The 24,288-nt window shown below is 52.7% G+C and overlaps 1 protein-coding gene across 3 annotated transcripts; it reads right to left on the reverse strand.

Annotated features, from left to right (window-relative positions):
- Positions 1 to 4,621: 4,621 nt before the first annotated feature.
- On the reverse strand, positions 4,622 to 20,500 carry NACA (nascent polypeptide associated complex subunit alpha). Of its 3 annotated transcripts, XM_073319325.2 has the most exons (11): positions 20,394 to 20,500; positions 18,634 to 18,705; positions 16,392 to 16,535; positions 14,175 to 14,222; positions 10,470 to 12,728; positions 8,037 to 8,122; positions 7,461 to 7,538; positions 6,788 to 6,934; positions 6,312 to 6,440; positions 5,346 to 5,468; positions 4,622 to 4,749 (listed from the first exon to the last, which is right to left on the reverse strand). In XM_073319325.2, exons 2-11 carry the CDS (start codon positions 18,701 to 18,703, stop codon positions 4,735 to 4,737), a joined length of 3,099 nt encoding a protein of 1,032 aa, XP_073175426.2. In that variant the 5' UTR covers positions 18,704 to 18,705; positions 20,394 to 20,500; the 3' UTR covers positions 4,622 to 4,734. The 3 variants fall into 3 exon arrangements, with proteins under 3 accessions (XP_073175426.2, XP_073175429.1, XP_073175430.1); XM_073319328.1 differs by lacking the exons at positions 10,470 to 12,728; positions 14,175 to 14,222 and having other exon boundaries at positions 20,394 to 20,497; XM_073319329.1 differs by lacking the exons at positions 10,470 to 12,728; positions 14,175 to 14,222; positions 16,392 to 16,535 and having other exon boundaries at positions 20,394 to 20,496.
- Positions 20,501 to 24,288: the final 3,788 nt, after the last annotated feature.

Below are 24,288 nucleotides of genomic sequence, written 5' to 3' on the forward strand. Positions count from 1 at the left end.
GCAGAGCGCATGCGCCCCAACCGCCTCGCGGCTCTCGGCCTTCCACGCGCGCGTGCTCGGGGCAGCCTGCTCCGGAGTGCGCACGCGCGTCTCCCACCGTCGCAGCACGCACGCGCCTAGCCTCCCTTTCGAGTCCCCTAATTTGCCCCCGGCCCACGCGCGGCGCATGCGCCGACGGCTCCCGCTGTTGCTACGGTGTGTGGGCACAGCTCCCCGGCCCAGGATTGCCATGGAAACGAGAGTGGAGGCTGCTGGGACATGTAGTTTTCTTGGGCCATGGTGGTGCCCAGAGAAGGGGGGGACCGTGTCTCTAGCAGGGGCAGGTGGGTCTGGGGTCACAACAGCTGGCACCCCCGCCCCCCATTTGTCCACCAGCTGCACAGCTCCTCCAGGGCCAGGGTGCAGGTCCCCTCCCCGCTTCCCTTTAAAGGGCTTTGAGATCCACAGGCCTCAGGAGCCAGAGCCAGGCCCAGGCCCCCACGGCGCCCGTCAGAGGCCACGGGCGCGGAGCCCCTTCTGCGCGGAGAGGGCAGCCCTGGAAGGCCTGGACATCTAAAGCAGAGAGCGGCGGCTGGGGGAGATGCGCTCTCTTGCCAAAAATAAAGAGAAAGACCCAGTCTTGCCAGAGGGCTAGAGAATGACCCACGGTAAAAGCAAAAACCTCAGCATAAAGTAAGGCGCAAAGCCCCCCTTCATGAAGGAAATAGCCATGCACACGATTTGCTCCTTATTTACGAGGGCTCCTCCTCCACAGCCTGTCTTTTGGGAGCATTATAAAACAGGCTTGGAAAGGTCAGATTTTTATCGGCAAATGTCCATAAATGTCGGTTTCACCGGGCGCACACAACCCTACGAAAAAATATCGTCCTACACTGAAATGTTAACGACAGGCAGAGGAAAATGCGGGCTTGAGAACTTTCGTTACCATTATATCCTGCCCGCCACCCACTACAGATTCCCACAATTGTGGACATGTAAATAGAGCAAAAATATTAAAGAAGTTTACGTATAAAGATGGATATCCATCAAAATATATATCAAATTCCACCACGCCTAATTATAAGCTCTCCTGAGTTGTCTGGGAGATAGGAAGCAGGCACCCGCATTGCAGCAGGGGCGGGGGGGGGGGGCTCTCATTAGAAAGCCTTAACATCCCAGTCAACAACAAAGAAACGGATTCCCTCCTTCCAAAACAGTGAGAGAAGCTGAGTTCATTAGCCTTTCCATTGGATAAAGCTGCATTTTCAAAACAGGGCAACATCCAGGCAGCGAAGCAATTGTCTAGATAATCATAGAATCATAGACTATCAGGGTTGGAAGGGACCTCAGGAGGTCATCTAGTCCAACCCCCTGCTCAAAGCAGGACCAACCCCAACTAAATCACCCCTGTATGGTGGGTGTTCTTCCTATTTTACAACTCAGGAAGTTGAGGCACCCGGAGAAGAAGTTACTTGCTCTAGGTCAACCCGGGAAGCCGGTCACAGGGCAGGAAGAGAATGCAAGTGTCCTGACTCCCTGTTTTTTGTTTTAACCACCAAACCATCCTTCCCGCAGGGCAAAAATAAAACATCATCTGGATTTCTAACACTTATCCCCCTAACAACAGCATAAAGGGTGTAATATGCTGCCATTCTATCAGACAACCAGTCAAATCGATAATTAAGCCCTATCAATGCCCCTGCAGACTCAAAGCAACATCTGGCAGGTTAGAATAGTTCACACTCAGCTCTACCTCACACCAAATGGGACTCTGGAAGAGATCCTTTCAGGTTTTACCCCTTCTAGTCTCACCTACCAGCCTCTGAATGCAGCCTACTGGAGTCCTCAGCTACTTTCAAATCCTATCACTTTTCTCTAAGCGCTAAAGTCTTAATTAAAACGATCGAGCCCGGCTCCCTGAACCTCACACTCCAGTATTCTTCCCAAATTTGGCTACAGCATCCGGCCCCCTCTGCTCCATCTTCCTGCATCCTCCGAAGGCTTCCCACGGGAGATTCGGAACTCTGCCTGCTTGGATTTACACGGACAGACAGTGATTAACAGCCATATCTATAGGGCTTGTGCGCAGCATGAGGGTCTTCCAGCTAGCCGCTCTACCTGATGTTCCTTGCTGCCTGTATTCTCCGCAGTGTAGCTAATCAGTTTGAATGAGTTGTTCCACGGCCCAGTTTCTAGTGCACCGGGGGAAAAGCGTTACTAAGCAGTGGCAAGATTCCCATTTTCACCGCTCCTGCCTTTTCCTTTCATGTCACTTAGGATTTCACTGGGCATTAGCTCCCTCCCACCACCTGATGGTCTTGAAAACCTCCCTCTGCACCGCACTCAACTTTCTGGACAAGGACAGGTTTGTTTGTAGGCCTGGGGAATGAGAGAGAAGCAATCAAAGACATCTCATTACATGGTCATACACGACAATGCCACTAAAGTTCTAGAAAAGCAGCGTTTTAAAATGGCAGGTATTGTCATTTACTTTGTACATGCCTAGCACAATGGGGCCCTGGCCTGTCTGAGGCTGGCAGGTGCTACTGCAATATGCATGTTAACACCCCGACAGCAAGTACAGGCAGGGACTCCACCCTCAGAGTTACACAACAGGGTGTAAAGAAGGGATGAATGCCAAGAAAAACTTCCCACCACCGCCAATCCAAGGAAGTGGTGGAAGATCCATCAGCTGAGCACGGAGTTGCCAACTCTTGTGATTTTGGGGGTATTTCCAAAAGCTCCCAGTGCTGAAATCAAGAGATCGCAAGGACTGTCTTTTTCCTCTGTTTTTGAACAGTACCTAGCACCGTACAACAAAGAAACGCTGTAGCCCAAGAGAGGTCACTGGACTGGGCCTCAAGAGACCTGGCCCTGCCACTGGCCTGCCAGGTGACCTTAGGCAAGGCACTTTCCTCTCTGTGCCTCAGTTTGCTCATCTATAAAATGGGGGTAACGACACCTCCTCTGCAAATTAAAATCACTAGAGAGACAGGGATGAAAAAAGTAAGTCCCTAGCCTTCATGGTGGCAGAGAAAAGCTGAGACACGTGAAGCGAGTGTAACCTAAAGCCTCAGAAACCAGAAGGCAGATCAAAAGAACGTGACATTTCTTTTTATAAAGAGGTCATGATTTTTAGGCCAATCTCATGATTATGTTCATAGAATCATAGGCCTGGAAGGGACCTCGAGAGGTCATCTAGTCCAGTCCCCTGCAGTCATGGCAGGACTAAGTATTATCTAGACCATTCCTGACAGGTGTTTGTCTAGCCTCCTCTTAAAAATCTCCTATGATAGAGATTCCACAACCTCCCTAAGCAATTTATTCCAGTGCTTAACCACCCTGACAGTTAGGAAGTTTTTCCTAAAGTCCAACCTAAACCTCCCTTGCTGCAATTTAAGCCCATTGCTTCTTGTCCTAGCCTCAGAGGTTAAGAACAACTCTTCTCCCTCCTCCTTGTAACCTTTTATGTACTTGAAAACTTATGTCCCTTCTGTCTTCTCTTCCAGACTAAACAAACCCAATTTTTTCAATCTTCCCTCATAGGTCATGTTTTCTAGAACCTTAATCTTTTTGTTGCTCTTCTCTGGACTCTCTCCAAATTGTCCATATCCTTCCTGAAATATGGCGCCCAGAACTGGACACGATACTCCAGTTGAGGCCTAACCAGCACGGAGTAGAGCGGAAGAATTACTTCTCGTGTCTTGCTTACAACACTCCTGTTAATACAGCCCAGAAGGTTTTTTTGCAACAGTTACACTGTTGACTCAGATTTAGCTTGTGGTCCACTATGACCCCCAGGTCCCTTTCATGTTGGTAACATCGGAGTCATTAAAACCTGGAGCAGACTAGACAATTGAGAGCTCTAAAGGGAGCACCCTGGCATCACCCCCGGGGGATGAGGCCCCTCAGAGATCTTCTAACCTCTGAACATTAGAATTTGCAACTGAACTTTAGACAGCAGGTAGGCTGACCAGACAGCGAGTGTCAAAAATCGGGACAGGAGGTGGGGGGTAATAGGTGCCTATGTGAGAAAAAGACCCAAAAATCAGGGCTGTCCCTATAAAATCGGGACATCTGGTCACCCGAACAGCAGGTGTCCATAAGCTCAATGTTCCACACTCCCGAAGGACCATTCTTGTGCTAGAGTCTGAGCCTTTTGCGTCCCCCTACAGGCTGGTGGACCTTCACACAAAGCAAGGAAACACTAGAACAGGGGTAGGCAACCTGCGGCCCGCAAGCGGATGTTCAGTGGCACTCACGCTGTCCGGGTCCTGGCCACCGGTCCAGGGGGCTCTGCATTTTAATTTAATTTTAAAAGAAGCGTCTTAAACATTTGAAAAACCTTATTTACTTTACATACAAGAATAGTTTAGTTCTATATTAGACACTTCTAGAAAGAGACCTTCTAAAAACGTTAAAATGTATGACTGGCACGCGAACCCTTAAATTAGAGTGAATAAATGAAGACTCGGCACACCACTTCTGAAAGGTTGCCGACCCCTGCACTAGAATTAGCAGGCGTGCCTTCCCAGGAACAGCAGAGGAGAGAGAATGTCAGGCCTGGGACCTCCTCTGTGATCAGCGGTTACACCTCCTTGTGACCTCAGGGCAAACAAAAAGCAAAACAAAACATAAAAGATTTCACCGACAGTAAGCCACAACTTTTATTTATCGATAGAAATAGTACAAATGTTAAATTTCGCTGCATTTTACTCTTCTCTGAAAAACCAAAAGGTTCCTCCCTTCTGATGGCTACATCGTCAATTCCTGGAGAGACAGAGAAAGAACGGTTAGAAAGTATCTCTGGGGGCAGGTCTGCAATTCCCTGGAGATTTCACTAAGCTCTGCACTCCAGCTCCCTCCAGCATGCTGATGCAGAAGAAACAGAGCGGCGTGAGCTTCAGACTGTTTATCTATCAAGCGGGGCCAAGCGACCTTGGGGAAGGCTGTTCTGAGAGCAGAGAGCTGGGCAAGATCCTGCTTGGATACACACATGGGGGGGAAGGGGGGACAGAGGCAGGGGGACGCCTACCCCCCAAATAATAATTTACATCACAACACAGACCCAAGCGGATTTTGTACCATCTGTTATTTCCCCCCTTCCCAATGGGTGAGGTCGGTGCAGACAATGAAAACTGCCAGAATGATGCAGAACAGGCGAGTTGAGACATGGAGAGAGGAGGGGGTAAGTAGGGATATGCCCTCATGGTAACTGATCAGTGAGCTCCTCACACCCATCAGCAGTGAAATGAGCATGCCCTGTTCTCCCCATTCAGGGAGGATTCACTCCAAACTGTAACGTCTGCTCCCCAAGTTTTGGGTTTGCTCGACTGGCTGGGAACTCCGCTCCGGAGGCCACTCACCATAATAGCATTTACAATATCGTTACTGTTGTTCTTCAGGGCCCGGACAGCCTTCGCGCGGGACACGTTCGCCTGGGACATGACCAGCTCGATGTCCTTCACCTCGACGCCGGTCTCGTCAACCTAAGCAAGAAAAGACCAGGACTGTCTCCCAGCTGATGGCACGGATCTCTCTGTGCCGTGCAGGTACAGACGGCCCCGACCCACTGGGGATTCCTCAATTCAACCCAAGCAGTAGGAGCACTCATGATCTGATTTCACTGCTTGCAGATTGGGGAAATGGCTGCTTCATGGAAGCAAAGGAATTACCAGGCTGGATCAGACCCAATTTGGTGTGTTTTCCTGTCTCCTGACAGTGGCCAGCACCAGCTGCTCCAAAAGGAAGGTGCAAGCAGCCTCGCAGTAGGGGATTCTGGGATGGCCAGCACTCAGGGCAAGTTTCTTCTTTCTACCATTAGAGCAGGAAGGCGGCAGAAGGGACAAGGAATCCCCAGGTACCATGTCTCAGTGTATCCAGCATGTGTTATAGGGGCAAATGGGCTCAGATGCCTTGCAGGTGAGTGCAATGGGGAGATATCACAATGCATACAGCAGCAGGAGCCCAGTAACTGCAATAATCAGTGCTGGTGAGAAGTGCCTGCTCCAGAGTGGGGAAGGATAGTAAACGTCCGGGGCCTGCCCTCTGCCGGGCTTCCCAAAGAGAGGATGAGTTGGTATGATGGTTTGTGTGAGGTGGACATCTGTCCCACTAGAAAATGGGCTGGGAACCCACCCGCAACTTGCTTCACACAGGGGTCCTGGACACCTGCCAGAGAGAGACACTAGGGTGGGCAAGAGGCCCAACGGGTAGCACGTGCCATTAACCACACGTGCACATTAATACAGTGGGTCCTTTCATCTGAACTGCACGGGCTGTGGGCTTCTGTTTCAGACCCCAAACATGACTGGGACCCGGAGGCAACATACCTCCTCCTCTTCGCTCTCCTCCTGTACGGTGGGAGTCTGTGTGTTTTCCTGAATGTTTGAGACGGCTTCTCCTTGCACTTTGAATTTCTCGGCAGCTGCCAGCTGCGCCTGCTGGGACAGATCTTCGATCTGGGGGTTGGGAGAAGCACAGAGCACAGTGAGATGCTGTCATTTAAAACTGAACCCAAAGAGAAGCCAGGACTTCAGAATGGAGCTTCAAGACATCCAAGGCCTTTCGAGTCAGCCACAGCCACAACAAGATGAGAAACCAGCCCCTAGAGAGGATTCAAAACCCACTCACATCCCACCAGACACACACGCACAGCAGCAGGGAAACTTATCTAGCACAGTTCTGTCTGAAGCGAGATGCCACAGAACTGCAATCCCCGAGGTCTGGCTGGGCCACCGCGCTGCTGTGAACACAGACTGAAAGAGCGGTCAGGTGCTCCCGTCCATCATGAGCGGGCTCAGCTCACCTTTGCCTCGCCGAAGACTATGTAGGTGTCTGATGCTGGGCTTTTATACACATCTGGCTTCGTGATGACGAAGAGGATGTTCTTGGATTTCCGGATGGTGACTCGGGTTACACCTGTGACCTGGCGAAGGCCCAGTTTGGACATTGCCTTAAAAGCAAAGGAGAAGGGAAGGAAAGAGAAATAGCTCATTGAGACAGCCTAGGCAAGGTGTAACTAGCTCATCGGCTCAGGACATTGGGATCCCGCAAAGAAACCTCTGACATTACTGCGGCCGAGAAGCCTTGTAGACAGAGGCAGAGTGGAGAGAACCTGGAGGCAGAGTTCATTCCCAGCTCTGCCACCACCTTACTGGATGGCCCGAGGTCTCCTCTCTCTGTTTCAATCTCTCCTGTGGAATGGGCGCGCCTCCTCAGCCGGGGGTCACCAGGGCTGGCCTCTGAGCTCATTGGATGAGAGAGGCGGAGGGTCACCCAAGCGCCCCTCAGTTCTGCGCCAGCCTTGCCACTATACAAGCAGCACCATGCTGGGCCCGACAGGGTTAAATCAAAGGGGCGCAGAGGGTTTTAGCCCCAGTGCACATGGAGATCTTGACAGAGCCATTCCTCTTCCCCGCTGGGCTGGCTGACTCCCGAAGGGAGGGCGAGGAATTGGGCCCATGGCCACGGTCTCTTACCTTTCGTGCTTTCTTTTCACTCCGGCTCTGCTTTGCTTTGCTAACTGGTTCTTCATCTATTTCAGCGGCTGCTGCGAGCTGCAGGGACAGGCAACAAGTGGGGCCTTAGCGAATCCTGGGGAAGACGCCCAAGGAACCAGCAGCAGGGGACCAGCTGAGATGGACTCTCTCAGCAACCGCGGCTCTGCCGTGCTGGGGAGCAGAGTTCAGGACAGAGCCAGCTCACTGTATGGGGGAGGGAGGAACAGAACTGCTCCGCATGCAGGCATGACTCTCCAATGGCCAGCATTCACAGCAGTGTGAGCTAGCTGAGACAGGATCTACAGGGCCTGGGAGGGGTTGCATCTGGGTGGATTGAAGAATGGGGATTTCCCCAGGGCCTTCCCCCTAAGCTGTGAGTACAGTGAGAGATGCATGTTCACATCCGCCTCAAGTGACTGCCTGGGCTCAATCAATTCACAGATCATGGCCCTCCATAGCACGAAGATGAAAGGTTCTCGCTCACTTCCAGAAGCCAGAGAATCCTGCAACTCACCCCCACCGCACACACTCAGCTGCAGGGACCGGACCCCTCACCTGTGCCTGCTGTGTGGTGGCCTGTGTAGAATCTTGTTCTTCGAGTTCTGGCACCGATTCGTCACTGTCGGATTCTGTGCCGGACCCTATGGATACAAACGTGCATTCACATTTTCCAGCGTGGGCCCCCGTGGGGAGTAGCAGGCCAGTCTGGAGGAAACAGACAGACCAAGGAAGCAGACCTGTTCTGGCAGAGCCTTTGCCATGGGGCTGTTTAGGGTCTCGTTATACCAAAGGGTTGACATTGCTCCTTCACCCCAGTTCACACCAAAATGAACTTCAATTCAATAAACTTATGTAAGACCTGGTATAGGAACAGTTCTCCCCACACCGATCCCTTTTGGGTAATAAAAGAACAGGCACATCCAAGGAGGACAACACAGACTAACAGCACCAAATGCTTTGGAAATCCAGTGCTCTGAAACGGTGGGGGGAAAACCTTGTGCGGCAGCAGACAGAAGCCTAGTAGTCAGACTGCATGACTGCCTGCTCCTTACCCTCCTGCTCTCTCTAACAACTAGACTGGAGTGGATCAGGATTTGGTATCTATGAGGCCATTGGGTTTACAGACCCTGCCTACACAGCTGACACTGGATTTTGGATAGGAAAGGGAGGGTGAATTTGAGGACGGGAAGAGGGGGATGATGGTTGGTATTCTGCCCCGTCTAGAAGCTGAGAAACAGGAAGGAGCTTAAGGTACTCCCCTAGGCGAAGTGGGAAAGTATCTGTACCTAATCAGAGGGCTGAGCTAGGGCACTGGGCACCCCCCCATCTCCTTCAAAATTAGTGGGAGTCACAAGTACTCAGCTCTTTGCAGAATCCAGCTCCAAGCCCAAACCTCTACATTCATCAGCAGTGAAGTGAGTGTTAGGCAGGAGCAGATGATAAACAAGTGTAAAGGCGGGTTTGACAACACCAGAAGAGTGAGTCAGCAAAGCATAACTCACATCACCAGGGACCCAGCTGGGGCGGGGAGGAAGACAAAATCTGACACTCTGTCAATGCCTCTTCAGTCTGTTTAAATGACAGCAAAATGGGGGATTGTAGGAGCTCAGGCCTAGAGCAGGGAAAGTGGCTACGAGTTACCTTGAGCTTGCAGGGTTGCTGTGTGTCCGCACAAAGCCAGGCCCACCCATGGCTCTATTAAAGGGGTGGTACGACAACAATTAAACCAAGAGCCCTTAGCAGGAAGCAGCATCTCCGGATGCTGAAATGCGTATCTGTGCCACTACCAAGAAGCTGTCAGGGATCTGGTAAGACTCAGAGGACCGCTGGGAGTTCATGCAAGTCTCTGCTGCAGTGGGTGTAGTTAGCTTGCAAGCCCTGACGTGTTGGAGAATGAAACGTGCCTGACAGCACAGAAGTGAAGAAGCAGAATCCGTCTGTGCCACACTCAACCCCCAGAGCAGACTGGGAGGGGCGAGTTACAACCCTCCTCTCCATGCTAACAGCCAGTTCAGAAATGAAGACCAGCTAGGGCACAAACTCAGCCCAATCTGCGATTTCCATGTGGTCCAGTCTCACTGGGAGTGGATACAAGGCTTGGTAACTAGACAGACCCATCAACCACTCACACCCTGAGCCTCAGGCCCCTGCACTAAATGCTGTGTGCAGCTTGGTTAGGGTGTGCATAGGGCAGGCCACCACACCAATGACACATACAGCAACGCTCCCGTGGCCCAGAAGTGGGCGCAGATAGGTCAACTGACCAGCACACATGCTAAGAACTAACACAGACCACGGAGACACATTTTAACATCAAACTTGTTTCCAGGGAAGTAAAAGAATAACCACAGGTGAACCAGCCAGGACGCTAAATCCAAGCAGGACTGTGAGCATCTGCCCAATACAGGCAGATTGAAAGTGACCACGATTAACCCTGGGACCTCTGGTGATCTTTGAGCTAACCTAGATCTCCACAAGGTTGCTGAGAAACAGAGAATTCAGAGAAGAATGGATTAAATACACAGCAGACGTTGGTGAAAGATCCAAGTGGGAGGCTACGCAGTTCCGGTGACGCTGGTCCAGACGCAACAGAGTTCAAACCATCCCCCCCTGCAAGCCAGCCCCATGCGTGTCCGAGACCCCTCCATTAGTAACGTGAACTGCACTAGGACAAACTACAGAAGTTGGTGTCCAACACAAGAGCAGACAGCGGGCGGTGACCTGCCTGATACTGGGGCGCCACGTACAAGAGGCTTTACCCCAGCCAGGATCCTGGTCAGCGCTCACGGCTCAGCACGGGGTTATTTTGGCCTCACTACATAGCATGGCACATCGCTTCTAAATGCTACGTTTCTAGGCTAACAAACCAAGCAGGCGAAGTGCGTGTGGGGGAGGAGGGGAATCCAGGCCCGACAGTCTCTACGAGGTTAGTACTCCGTGGGCAGCCGCTGACACTCCATGCACACAGCAAACCGAGGCCGCAAATACCCTTGTCATTCTTCAGCACGGGTTGCTTGGCTGGAGGAAGAGAAGCTGGGGCCTCAGCAGGGGCCACAGCGGGTCTGGGAGAGGAGAGATCCACCAGGATCGGCTGCAAAGGCAGTTCCCCGGCAGGCCCCTCAGGAGGGATGAGAGGCGGCAGCTCGTCGTCATCGATGGTAGCAGCGCAGACAGGGGTGGGGGGTCTAGCTGGTGCTTCGGGCGCAGGACCAGGTGAGGAGGAAGGCGGGGATGGTTTAGGAAGCCCGGGGCGGGGGGTTAGCTCTTCAGCGGGGGAAGTGGGCAGAGGTGCAGGGGCTTGGCTACTCGCTGAAGTAAGGGGAGTGGCAGGGAGGTCAGTGGAAGCAGCTGGCGAGGAAGCTGGTTTCTGGGGAGCAAGGAGGAGCTCAGGGGAGGAGGCGGGGGCAGAGCTTACTGCCTTTGGGACAGGGGGAGAGCCAGGGGTCACCAGAAGTGGGGAAGTGGGAGAGGCTGGGGCCACAGGGGGAGAAACAGGGGTCCCAGGAGAAACTGCAGCCTCAGTGGGGGTGACAGGAGCTGGTGGAGATGCACGAGCCCCCAGAGCTGGTGTCACACTGGGAGAAACAGGAGCCACCAAGGGGTGGAGAGGGGCTGGGGAAGGAGCCATAGGGGAAGGGAGAGGGGTTGGGGGAGGGGCTGGGGTCACAGGGGGAATGGAGGGGGATGGAGCAGGAGCTGCAGGAGAGGCTGCGGTCTTTGGGGGAGGGAGAGGGGATGGGGCAGAGGCAGGGATCACAGGGGGAGTGGAGGGGGCAGGAGCAGGACCCACAGGGGAGGCTGGGGCCTTTGATGGAGGAGCAGGGGTTTTGATGGAAGTGGAGGGGGTTGGGGCTGAGGCAGGAGGAGCAGTAGAAGCTGAGGCCACAGCAGAAGAGAGAGGGGTCGGGAGAGAGGGAGGGGTCTCAGAGGGCATGGAGAGGGCGGGGGCAGAAGCAGGACCCACAGGAGAGGCTGGGGGCTTTGGTAGAGAAGCAGGGGGCTTTGGGGCAGTGGAGGGAGTTGGGGCAGGAGGTGAGGATGGGGCCTGTGTGGGGGAGAGAGGGGTTGGGGGAGAGGCAGGGGTCTTGGGGAGAGTGGAGGGGGCTGGGGCAGGAGGTGAGGATGGGGCCTGTGTGGGGGAGAGAGGGGTTGGGGGAGAGGCAGGGGTCTTGGGGAGAGTGGAGGGGGCTGGGGCAGGAGCTGTAGGAGAGGCTGGGGTCTTTGGGGGAGGGAGAGGGGCTGGGGGAGAGGCAGGGGTCTCCAAGGGAGTGGAGGGGGCTGGGACAGGAGCTGTAGGAGAGGCTGGGGTCTTTGGGGGAGGGAGAGGGGCTGGGGGAGAGGCAGGGGTCTCCAAGGGAGTGGAGGGGGCTGGGGCAGGAGCTGTAGGAGAGGTTGGGGCCTTTGGGGGAGGGAGAGGGGCTGGGGGAGAGGCAGGGGTCTCACGAGGCGTGGAGGGGGCTGGGACAGGAGCCACAGGAAAAGCTGGGCAAGAGGTTGGGGCCAGAGGGGCAGCACCAGGGACCACCAGAGAAGCTGAGGTCCCAGGGGATGTGAGGGGGGCTGGGGGAGCAGCAATGACTAAGGGAGGAACAAGAGGGGTGGGGGAAGTAGGTTGGGCCACAGGGGTAGCAGCAGCCAGAGCTGATGTCACAGGGGGAGAAACAGGAGCCAGAAGGGTGAGGGGAGCAGGGGCAGCGGCCACAGGGGGGGTGGCTGAGATTGCGGGAGGAGCAAGAGGGCCTGGCGCCGCAGGGGCCACAGGAGGAATGAGGGGGGTCAGGGGAGAAACAGGAGCTGTCAAAACTGGGCATTTAGGAGAGGCTGGTGCCGCCAGGGGGGCAAGAGGGGTGGTGAGAGAGACATGGGGACACCTTGGGGTAACAGAAGGAGATGCCAGTGCTGGGCCCCCAGGGGACGCTGGAGTAACTGGGGAAGCAGCAGCAGCAGGCCTGGGAGAGCCTGGAGTGGCAGAATCGGCTGGGGTCCCAAGAGCTGGGGCTGTAGGGGGAATAGGGGGAGGTGGGCTGGGCACTGGGATGCCAACAGCTGCAGCTGGGAGCTTTAAGGGAGCGGAGAAGGTCGGAGGCATCAGAGCTGGGACCACAGGTGGGGAGGCAGGGGCTGCAAGGGGAGCGAGTGCTGGGGAAGCAGGAGAGGTTGGGGAGGGGGGCTGCTCTCGTGACACAGCCAGGCCCGTGGGGGCACGTGGAGGGGAGGGCTGGGCAGGGTTAGCAGCAGGAGCTGGAGCTAGTGCCGGGGAAGGAGCAGCATGAAGAGACGGAGAGAGAAAAACAAAGTGAACCAATGAGAAAAGAAAACCAAGGGGGCCAGGGGAGAAAGGTGAGCAATCCAGCGCGACCCCGCATGGGCTACAGTCCAGCTACCCGGGCAGACGGGTGGCCCCACACCCTCGCCAGGACACTGCCAGGCAATGGCATTTTAACACCCTGTCCCTTGCGGCTCTCAGAAAGCTCTCCTCGCACCACAGACGCTCCCGTCTCCCGCCCTCCAGAGGGAGACAGATCAGTGTATTTTAACACACAAAATACCCCACCCCTAAGGGGAAGTCCCCCTGGCTACCCATGCCTGCACAGCTTCATGCCCCCATCCCCACGGGCACACATGCAAGCCCCCTAACCCAGAATGCCAGCTGCCCACCCACAGCGTCCATGTGTCAGTAGCACATTGGGGAAGAACCCTGCTCCAGCTCGTTTTCCAGCCCATAACTTCAGTAAAATGATCCTGGGGTCCAGAAAGCTATGGAAATACAGCAGCTTTATTTCAGCACAAAGACCCAGGAAATCATTCTGGCCCGTTGGCCTTGAACGCAGGACCCTGTGCGGGTTTCTAGACACCAGGTACAAGTGCCTGACAAGCCAGACGGAGCGGTCGGTGTCTGGTTGGTTTGGCATTTGCCTGGCTCTGGAAATCCAGTTTTTCTCCCAAAGGGATTCTGGTAGCATAGGGGAAGTATCACACCCCTGTGCTTCACACAGTCCAATTCAAAGCTTGGCTCCCTCAGCTACTATGGAGGTGTGGTCTGCAGAGGCGGCAGGCCCCAGCATGCAGGGTTCCACCTGTATCCAAACAGGGCAGGATCACATGCCGGGCTTCGCGGTCTCTGAGGGCTGCACCTCCATATTAAACAGGAGTCTGGCTGCAAATGGCTCTTTTTCAGGCAGGTTAGGTTAGGCCCTCAGGCTCCTGGCAAGCGGCTGATGCAGCCTGAGCTGGGCAGAGTGTGAGCACGCCATGCTCAGGGCCAGACAGCACTGTTTGTCTCCTAGCATTTGGGATGCCTGAGAACGGGAAGGAACATCACAAGTTGCTGTACAGCTCCTGAACGTTGTGGTTTCATGGTCCCAACACACCAGGCTCTCACACGGATCCTTTATCCCAGGAAAGCAGCCCTCAGATCCTAGGAGCAAACACTCCCTCCTCTAGCCTCATCCATCCCCAGTGCTTTACAAACATGCAACTAAAAGCCTTGTGTGCTCCTGGAATGCAGGTTTTCTTTTACACATAAGTAAACCGAGCCACACGGCAGTGACGTGGGAGAAGAACCCAGGAGCCCTAGCTCCTAGGCTCCTGCTCTCGCACTGCACGTTTTGCTAAACGTTTTTGTTAATGGGACTACCCAGCACAGCAAACATGGTTAATGAGACGCACGCGGGGGACATGAGTTCAGAATACCTGACGCTTGAACAGGAGCACCAGCAGGAGGGGCAGGGACAGCAGGAGCTAAACAAGCAAGAGTGAAAGGTTATTACCGACAAGTCCTTCCAATCAGGAACTGCTGCAAGCAAGAAGGTTCTGCTCCATTTCCAAGACAAACCAGGTCTCACAAGAATGGTGCCGCTCACCTTTCACCTCTGGATACCAGAGTTCAAACCCAGGCTGGGCTGCAATCCAAGCGAGCTAGCATGGGGAAGATGGATCCAGGACAGCGCTGTCCTGATGATTCTGCTGGTCAGGAGCTAGGTGCACTGGACCAGCAGCACACCAAAAATAAGCAGCGCCTGCCCATATGATATATAACGCTAGCGAGTGGCATCAGCCCTTTACTTTCTTGAGCCCTAGATGCACCCCAAACCTCTGAGGGAGAGAGCCCAGCGAGGTCTCTGGAAGAGGGTGGCAGGACAAGTCCGGTGAGACTGATCTAGGGAGGAACCTGCGCAGTCTGTATCAAAGGGATCCAGGGGAAGAGGCCACACTTGGCAGCGTATGGGAATGAGCTGGTTCTCATGAGCAGCAATCTGCTTAGCCAAAAGCTGCAGGCATGTTGTTTTGCACAGCAGGCAGAGGGGTCAGGCAAGGAGAGCTGACCTGCTCCAGTTGCTATTCCACCATCAGGTACAGCTCCATTGGAGACACTGGGTGTGACTCAAGCAGCCTGGGGCAGCTTGCAACCCCAGAACGCCATTAGTTGGACAGGAACAGCAGAGCTGCTTGGGCTGTTACACCAGTTAACCCAGCATCGGCTTCCATGGGGAGGGGCTAGAAGCTAGGAATGAGGGGGTATTCATGATGAGCAGGAGGGTGGGGAAGAGGTGGTCTGTTCCCAGCAGGCCAGAGGCGTGGTCTGCAGGTGTCTGGGATGCAGATGCTTCTCCACATTGTTCTCCTGAACAGCTTTAGAATAGAAGGGAAATGCCTTTTGTGAGTCTGACGCCTTTTCTTGCTCCTACTCTGGAGGGCCAGGTCTTCTCACAGCAGGGCAGTGCTGACTAATGCAGAATGCAAGGCTTGGCTGCAGCAGGAAGGTAACCCCAGCGCTGCACTGAGCAAGCAGCTAAGGCTTTCACTGACCCTCCTGCTCCGGGGGGAGGGAGCTGCACCCCGATCCAGGTATGAATGACTGACTCATTTATGTATCAGCCACTGATTTAGGGAGTCTGCACAAAAGCCACTTTGCATAGGTCACTTGACTGCTCACTCAGTGGCAAATACCAGTTGCTCATGTATTGTCCTGGCTCAGCCTTTCCCAAATCGGATTTAGTGCCAGTCAGAGACTAGAACCTGTCATCTCTCAGCTGCTGAGAGCCAGACAGCTAGGCCCAGTCCTGCACTCAGTGAGCAGGAGTTGGTTTCAAGTGTTGGTGAAATGTACGACAATAAAACATGGCAGATCCCAGAGTGGAGTCTAAAATTGGGAGTCCTGTAGCAAGGGGGAAGAAAGGCCCAGCACATGCCCCCCAGAAGTTACCAGTTTCCAAGTAGGGAAACCGATCAGTTTCTTAAAGGGGAACTACCAAGTCTAACAAAGGGGAGCTAATCTCAGAAAGGTGCTGAGCCGAGCATGAACCAGGCAGCAGGGGGCATTCACCATAACTTTCCCTTTGAAAAATTCTTTCCAGTCTCCATGAGGCCTCATTGATCCTTCCATATTCACTCAAGATGCCTCAGACATTATCACTCTGGGACATCACTGAGACAAGACTGCCATGCAACTGCCAGCTCTAATGCCCCACAATGTACTCCAGGGGCATCTCCTGCCAACCCAGGAAAGCAATGGATTTCATGGAGGCCGCAGACAATTGGTGAAGGCTCCTAATAACTGGGCTGTGGGGGGTGGGAAACGAAGCCCCCTATTGCTGGACCTCAGGAGTTCAGCACTGCATTATGCTCTTTCCACAGGCCAATCTAACTCCAGCAGAGATACACTTAGGTGACAAGAGGTGCAATGAAACCATCTCAGAGATTAAATCTCACATACACGTAATCATACATGTTATCAGAGCCCTCTAACCAGGAGCTCCTTTCGAGCCCCACAAGGCTTTGGAAGATTCTGCTCAACGTGGAGCTGGTATTTCTAATGCCCTAGATGAGTCAGAGCCAGATTTTATTTTACAGACAGGGTAACTCTTCGTGCCCCCCCCCCCGCACCTCCTGTAGTAACTTGAGACCTACCTGAAGGTTCCAGAGCAGCCTCAGCCTGGGAACCCTGGCCTGCCACCTCAGGACTCTTGGTGGCAACTGCTCGGATCTGCTCAGCTGCCAGTGTCACTCCTGCGAGAGCCCAGCTTGCTTCCCCGGGGGCCGGGGGAGGAGTTACTGCAATAGCATCAGCTGTTGAGTACACACCACATACTACCAAGACCCACCAACCTTTATATGCTCCATGGCGTGGTAAGACAACCAAGAGATGAGAAGAATCAACAGTGGGGAAAATGTGTGAGTTATCCTCGGTGACCCAGTGAAAAACCATGCCCTGGGATGCTGCAGCTCTGTATGCACCCACGGGCACAAATGGTGCCTGGGAAGTTACCCAGCCATAGGAATCGCATCTACCCCTCAATGAGGCATTTAAAGAAAAATGACAGCATGACCATACTGCTAGTCAAATTGAGCTACCTACTTGACTCATGAATGACAAGCACAATTTAATGGAGAACTGGACTTTAGCCCCCCTCCGGGTTACTTCCCTTCACAAAACCTTTTCCCCAGCACCGTTTGATCATTCAACTGTTCCCAATTTTTCTTCTTGTCCCCAAGTCAAACTCACACAGCCCTTGGACAGAATTCACCACATTTGCCAGTCATGCACTGTGTGGCTCCCCCATGCCTCAGGCCCAGTCCTACAGTCATGCAGTGTGCCCCGACCCTCTAGGCAGAAATGTAGCAAACAAGGCCATACTATTTGATAACTGGATCACAGCACCAGGAAACCTTCAAGAGAGACAATTGAGAAGCACAACATACAGTGGGTTGGAAAATCATTACTAAATTCATACACACTGCAAAACGCAAGCAGGATTCTGTTGCTTTTTTTTTTTTTTTAAAGCTGCACTGACTCTCAGTTCAACTCCTCCCTCCCTCCCTCCCTCCCAAGAGTAGTCAGATGTTCTTACAGCACATTCATCAGTGCTGCATCACAATGCGCGGTGAATGCCAAACCCTGCTGTAACTTTCTGGCTGAAGCACCATGTTGCTCCCTGTGTCCACTTTTAGCCATTCCATTGGAGAGAATCTGTTATCTAGTCAGTTTCAAGGAGTTAAAAGGAATCTTGGTTCCTACACCTGCTCTAACACCTTGTGAATCTTTGCGGACTTACAGCTACGTTTTCCTATGGCTTTAAAAGGTTTCTCTCCCCCTTGCTGTTTTGGGAGAGACCCATACATGCAATATGGGAAACCGAGTACACAGGGGAAAGAGTAGGAGGACTTGTGGCACCTTAGAGACTAAAAAATTTATTTGAGCATAAGCTTTGGTGAGCTACAGCTCACTTCATCGGATGCACACAGGGGAAAGAGTGAAATTGACTATACACCAAGTGCCCTCAGACACAAAGAAAACAAGCTGAACAAAATTAATTTTTCTAGTCTGTTTCACTAATAAGGACTTCCAGTGTTACTTGTAACAACAGTAGGTTACAAATGCGTGACACAAGCTGATGACATCCCTTGATGGAGGGAATCAGCATTTTACTGAATGTACCAAGTATGCTTTTGCAATTCCACTGTAGGCCGTGTAACACAGAGCTGGCTACACTGGGACTGCTTTGTCAGACTCTGAATGTTACCATATATTTAATAACCAATATCACTGCGGGCATCAAGCGCCTTTCAAGCTGATTGACTGAGAAACACCCACACAATCGTGTGGCGATGCTGTGGGACAAACAGTTCTGCCTTGTACACCAGCAGGCAGCCAAACAATGTGTGGTTAAGAGAAAAGGCACCAAGACCAATGAAACCAACATCCAGCATTTCACCTGGGTTAGGGCAGCTGAGACCCACATACTTGTGTTTCACTTAGTAACCACAGCAAATCAGAACACTAGTTAAATGAAAACAGGTTGGTGTTTTACAGTTAGTATTTCTGCACATCACACACTGCCAAAGCCTTGGTTGTACAGCTGGGCAGCAGTATTGACTGACCCCTTACTGCCCTTCAAGCATGCTACCACCATTTCCATTCAAAGAGCCCTCTTAACTCATCCATCTGAGCAAGTGAATCACAGTCAAGTTACCAGCGCTCAACCTTCCCTTCCTTCTTCAAGGCTTTTAACTAGACTTCCAAAAGCCACCAGAGGTCAAAATATTCTTGTTCTCCCTCCCCACAAACTGGCTTCACCTGTCCTTGAAGTTTAGGCTGGATGAGTTTCGGGATCCTTTCAGAAGGTGTATAATAAAGCCAAGCAACACTGACCTGTCTCAGCCTGAGGCTGTGGCAGTTCCTGCTCTGTGGCTGGGACAGTTTCTGTCGCTTCACCAGGCATTTCTGAGAGCAAGAAAGAAAAACAGAGGCCACAATTAATGAAGGATTCAGTTCTTTGGGATTTGAGGAGCTAAGAGAAAAAGTCCCATGACATTCACAGTTAATGTCTCAACCACAATCAGAAAAGCCAAACAGATGCACTTTTGGGTGGCTACAAATAAGGAAGTTTCATAACACTTTTGAAACAAGCAAGAGAGAAGCTGTAATTTTATTTCACCATGAAATTGCAACTAAGTGGTCGTTCCCATTACCAAACCCTTGTATCACAGCATTTCGCATTTCCAACAAGTAAGTAAACTCGTTATGCATGTCCACAGAGGCAACAGGTCTGCAATGGTGATCACAGTGACCAAGAACGTAAAGAGATTAAAAATGGAACTGCATATTCATATGGATATCATGAATATCTAGTGTTACAGTTAACGCAAATGATATGAACGCTTGTGTTTCAGAACAAAACCAAATCTATTAGAGATCTGAATGCCACCTCTGTGTGTGTGCGTGTGTGAGAGATAGGGGCTGGGGGGTTGTGTGTCAAATAATCCCTCATCTGCCTGCTGTGGGGTTCTTACACCTTCCTCTGAAGTTTCTGGTACCAGCCCCCATCAGAGACAGGAGATTGGGCTAGACAGACTTTGGGTCTGAAATGCACTGGCAACCCCTATATTCCTATGAAACTCAGCAGCTTAGATAATAATTCTTGGCCCATATACACAGCACTTTTGACCAGGCCAACAGCTCTTTACTGACTTCAGTCAGCTCTCACAACTCATCATGAGTTCAAAAGAGGGGTGTCCTCCTCTACTTGAGAGAAAAAATTAAGGGTCAGAAAATTGAAGTGACTTGTCAGAGGCCACACGGCCAGCTGGTGGCAATCAAGGATCAAATTCTTCCTGTCCCATGAACAAAGTACAGGGAGCTAGCAGGACCCAGAAGTTTTGGCCAAGGGCACTGGGACAATCCTGCATTGTGAGACGCACCCCCTGCGACCTGTAGAGCCGGCACCGGTTGCGAGGTCTCCTCAGAAGACCCCACACATTCAGTACAGCGCTTGGGATCGGGTTTATCTACCTGGGCCGGATGAAGGGCTGAGTCAGACCTGGGATGTGAAGTTGCGGGGGCTCCAGACAGTCTTGGGGTTTCAAACTTGAGGCTCAGACACCCCCGCGCCCCCCGAAAGCCCAGGACGTGTGTAAGAGCTGGCTCCACTCTTCACAGTTCCAAAGTTAGTCTGACAGGAGGGAACTCCTGACCCACCCCAGAAGAGGCTGGGAGTGGGGGAGACATGGACACCCCCCCATTCGCAAAGGGAAATGACTCCCCCTCCTCCCCCTCACTCAGAAATCCCCCCCCCTCAATTTCTCCTAATCAGGCGACCTTCTACCCCCCACACACGCAGTTGGGGGGAGACACCCCCCTACCCGCCAGGTACCAGGGAGGGGCTTCCACTGGCCCCCCTCCCCAGGACCTCCTCCCCCGCCCCCGCCCGGGAGCCCCCCTCCCCGGGGCAGGGAGGCCCCGCACCCGGGCGGGAGCTGGGACCCAGGCTCCCCCGATGCGGGGCCCGGGCCGGGCCCGCCCAGCTCCTGCCCGCACAGGCCGGGGCCCCCCCGCGCGGCCCCCCACCCCCAGCACCCCCGGCCGGGCCCGCCGCCGGGCGGATGGCGGCGGATAGACGCGGCAGGACTCACTGTGCGGGGAGCCGGCTTCAAGATGGCGGCGGAAAGAGAGAGAGACTGGGGCGGAGAGGGCGGTGCTTCCGGGAGAGCGAGCGAGGGCTTCCGGGGCAAGGGTCACTCACCTCCCTCGTCCCCCTCCCCCGGGGACAGGGAGCTCCCCCAGGGGCTGTTCTGTGCGCCTCCCTCCTCTTCCCCAGAGCCGCGCCCCACCCCGTCAGGGGCTGTGCCGTGCTCCTCCCTCCTCCTTCCCAGAGCCCCCCCAGTGAGGGGCTGTTCCCTGCCCCCCCCACCAGGGCTAGGGGGCCCCCCCAGTGAGGGGCTGTTCCCTGCCCCCCCCACCAGGGCTAGGGGACCCCCCCAGTCACGGCTGTTCCTGTCCCCCCCCAAGGCTAGGGGACCCCCCCAGTCAGGGCTGTTCCCTGCCACCCCCCCCAGGGCTAGGGGACCCCCCCAGTCAGGGCTGTTCCTGCCCCCCCCCACCAGGGCTAGGGGACCCCCCCAGTCACGGCTGTTCCTGTCCCCCCCCAAGGCTAGGGGACCCCCCCAGTCAGGGCTGTTCCCTGCCACCCCCCCCAGGGCTAGGGGGCCCCCCCAGTCAGGGCTGTTCCTGCCCCCCCCACCAGGGCTAGGGGGCCCCCCCAGTCAGGGCTGTTCCCTGCCACCCCCCCCAGGGCTAGGGGACCCCCCCCACTTAGTCCCAGGGGCTGCTCCCTGCTTTAAAGGACCCCCCCATTCCCTCTACCCAGGGGCCATTCCATGTTCCTCCCCCCTCTCTGCCAGGACCTGCACCCCCTAGCTGGGGGGGTCCCAAGGAGCTGCCGCCAGCTCTCTCCCCTCCCCGCCCCCCACATTTTGGCTGTGGCTGCTCCAGCTGCTTCCCGAGGAGGGAGCTGGGGGTTAGTCTGCTCCCCAGCCCAGTTCTCTCTCACCCTGGCAGGGTAACAGACTCAGCTGGGATTGGGGGGCCTGGGCTGAGTGACCATCCTGTCCCCACCGTCTGCGCTGAAGGAATGTGGCGTCTCCCCGCCCGCCGGGGCAGGTCGGATTTTCCAAAGAGCCCAGCTGATCACTCTGGATCAGCGGTTCTCAACCTGTCCAGACGACTATCCCCCTTTCAGGAGGCGGATGGGTCTTGCCTACGGCCAAGTTTCACCTCACTTAAAAACTACTTGCTTACAAATCAGACATAACAATACAGAAGTGTCACAGCCCCACTGTTACTGAAAAATGGCTTCCTTCCCACCATATAATTTTAAAATAAATCGATTAGAATATAAATCTTATACTTACATTTCAGCGTTTCAGAGTAACAGCCGTGTTAGTCTGTATTCGCAAAAAGAAAAGGAGGACTGGTGGCACCTTAGAGACTAACCAATTTATTTGAGCATGAGCTTTTTGTGAGCTACATCGGATGCATCCGATGAAGTGAGCTGTAGCTCACGAAAGCTCATGCTCAAATAAATTGGTTAGTCTCTAAGGTGCCACAAGTCCTCCTTTTCTTTTTACATTTCAGTGTGTAGTATAGAGAGAGCTGTGTAAACAAGCCATTGTATGAAATTTTAGTTTGTACTGACTTCACTAGTGCTTTTTATGTAGCCTGTTGTAAAACGAGGCAAATCTCTAGATGAGATGATGTACCCCCTGGAAGATCTCTCTGTACCCCCACAGGTAGGCATACCCCTGGTTAAGAACCAGAGTGGCTGGGTCATTACACATATTGACTCTATTTCCCCATGTTAAGTATCCTCTCACCTTCTTGTCAACTGTCCAAATGGGCCAGCTTGATTAGCACTACAAAAGTTTTTTTTTTCTCCTGCTGATAATAGCTCATCTTAATTAATTAGCCTCTTATAGTTTGTATGGCAACTTCCACCTTCTCTGTATGTGTGTATACATATATCTATATATCTTCTTACTATATGTTCCATTCTATGCATCTGATGAAGTGGGCTGTAGCCCACAAAAGCTTATGCTCTAATAAATTGGTTAGTCTCTAAGGTGCCACAAGTACTCCTGTTCTTTTTGCGAATACAGACTAACAAGGCTGCTACTCTGAAACCTGTTCTAGAAAACCTGCTCTCACTGTCAGACACAAGCCCCCTCCTTTTCCTCCCCCTAAAAACTGGGCACTTGCTTACCCCCAGGTTAGTTAAACTGTGCAAACCTTGCTGGAGATGCTCCAACTTTGACCTGAGAGCAGATTATTGCAGTTCAGCTTAAATCTAGTCCTACTCCACTTAAACTGGCATCCACAGAGGGCTCTAAACTCATTTAAATTCACCCCTTTAGCTAAACCGATACAAATGATCCTCACACTGATCTTCCTGAGACCTTTCTGACTTGCCCATCCCTCTGAGCCTGGGTCCAGGGCAGGCCAAAAAGGGGAAGTTTTCAACTTAAGTATGTCTGAACTTTTTATTTTCTAATTTCTATAAATTTCTATTGTTTATATTCTACAAACAATAACCCCTAGCTCTTACCAATGACCTCCCTTTGGGATCTACTATCATTATCCCCATTTTAAAGATGGGGAAACTGAGGTATAGGGAGGTGAAGTGACTTGCCCCACTGAACTGGGAACAGAACCCAAGTCTCCTGATTCCCAGTGTGGTGCTCTATCCACTAGGAAACACAATCTCTCAGATTCCTGTAAGAGGGATGCATGAGAGTAAAATCATTCTCTCTTCCAATTTGTGCCCAACTTGTACTAGGAGCTGTACAGAGCTACAGGCAGGGGAGGTCTCTGCCCTGCAGTGTGTTCCCAATTGAAAGCTCCAATCTTGCAACTGGAACCAAAAAGCTAGATCCCCATGTCCGTATAGAGTCATATTGATTTCTAGTCTAGAGAGGTTCTTACATCACGCTCATCACTGGTACATTAAGCAACGTGACTAAATTCTGCCGCGTTTCAGCAGGACAACTTCCATGTGCGAAGTTAAGTATGCACGCAATCATCTATCTGCAGGATGCAGGCCCAATTTACAAGCATCTCATAGTCACCATTACCATTTCCACTTGCCGTCACCTAGTTTCCTCTTTGTATTTGTGCGGGGCTTTCACGCAGCGCAGGAGAGAGTTAAAATCATTCAAAGCCATTAAAAGTGTTTAACTTATCAAGAGGAGGCCTAAGAGGCGATTTGAACACAGTGTATAAATACCTTCACAGAGGCAAAATCCCGGATACTGCAGGGCTCTTTAATCTAGAGGAAAAAGGCAGAGCAAGAACCGATGGCTGGAAGCTAAAGTCAGACAAATTCAAGGGAGAAATAAGGCACAGGTTTTTAACAGTGAAGGTGATTAACTACTGGAACAAACTTCCAAGGGGAATCGTGGATTTTCCATCTCTTGGGGGTCTTCAAATTAAGAGTGGGCCACTTGCTGGAAGATGTGCTTTAGACAAACACTTGTTAGGGGACTCAATGCAGAAGTCATTGGGTGAAATTCTCTGGCCTGTATTATACAGGGGGTCAGCTGAGATGTTCTAACAGGCCTTAACATCTATGAAAAACAAAATGTGATTTTAAACCCACAGATGCCAGCAGGGGGATGGTGCCGGGTCTGGAATAACTTTTGGGTCCATTTCAGAAATTGTGGATACTGCCCCTTGAAGGTCAACAGGGGGCACTCTTGCAAATTGATTTGCCTAGCAATGACTTTAAATGACTGGCTGTCTAGAAAAGGAGAGGGCTAAAAAAGAAAACAAACCACAAACAGCTAACCCCTGCACCTAAACTATCTGACCATGAACCTTTAAGGCCAAAGGGCTCTGGGAGAACTGGAGTGGCGAGGGGATACTTGCAGAGGGTTTGCACTTTATCCCACTCCTGAGTCATGTTTGTTTCTTTACTTCACTAACTAACCTCACGCATTAAAACACAAAGAGAGAGCAACAAACTAAACGGAAGAG

The sequence above is a fragment of the Lepidochelys kempii genome, chromosome 20 (genome assembly GCF_965140285.1).
Source record: "Lepidochelys kempii isolate rLepKem1 chromosome 20, rLepKem1.hap1, whole genome shotgun sequence".
Classification (NCBI taxonomy): domain Eukaryota; kingdom Metazoa; phylum Chordata; order Testudines; family Cheloniidae; genus Lepidochelys; species Lepidochelys kempii.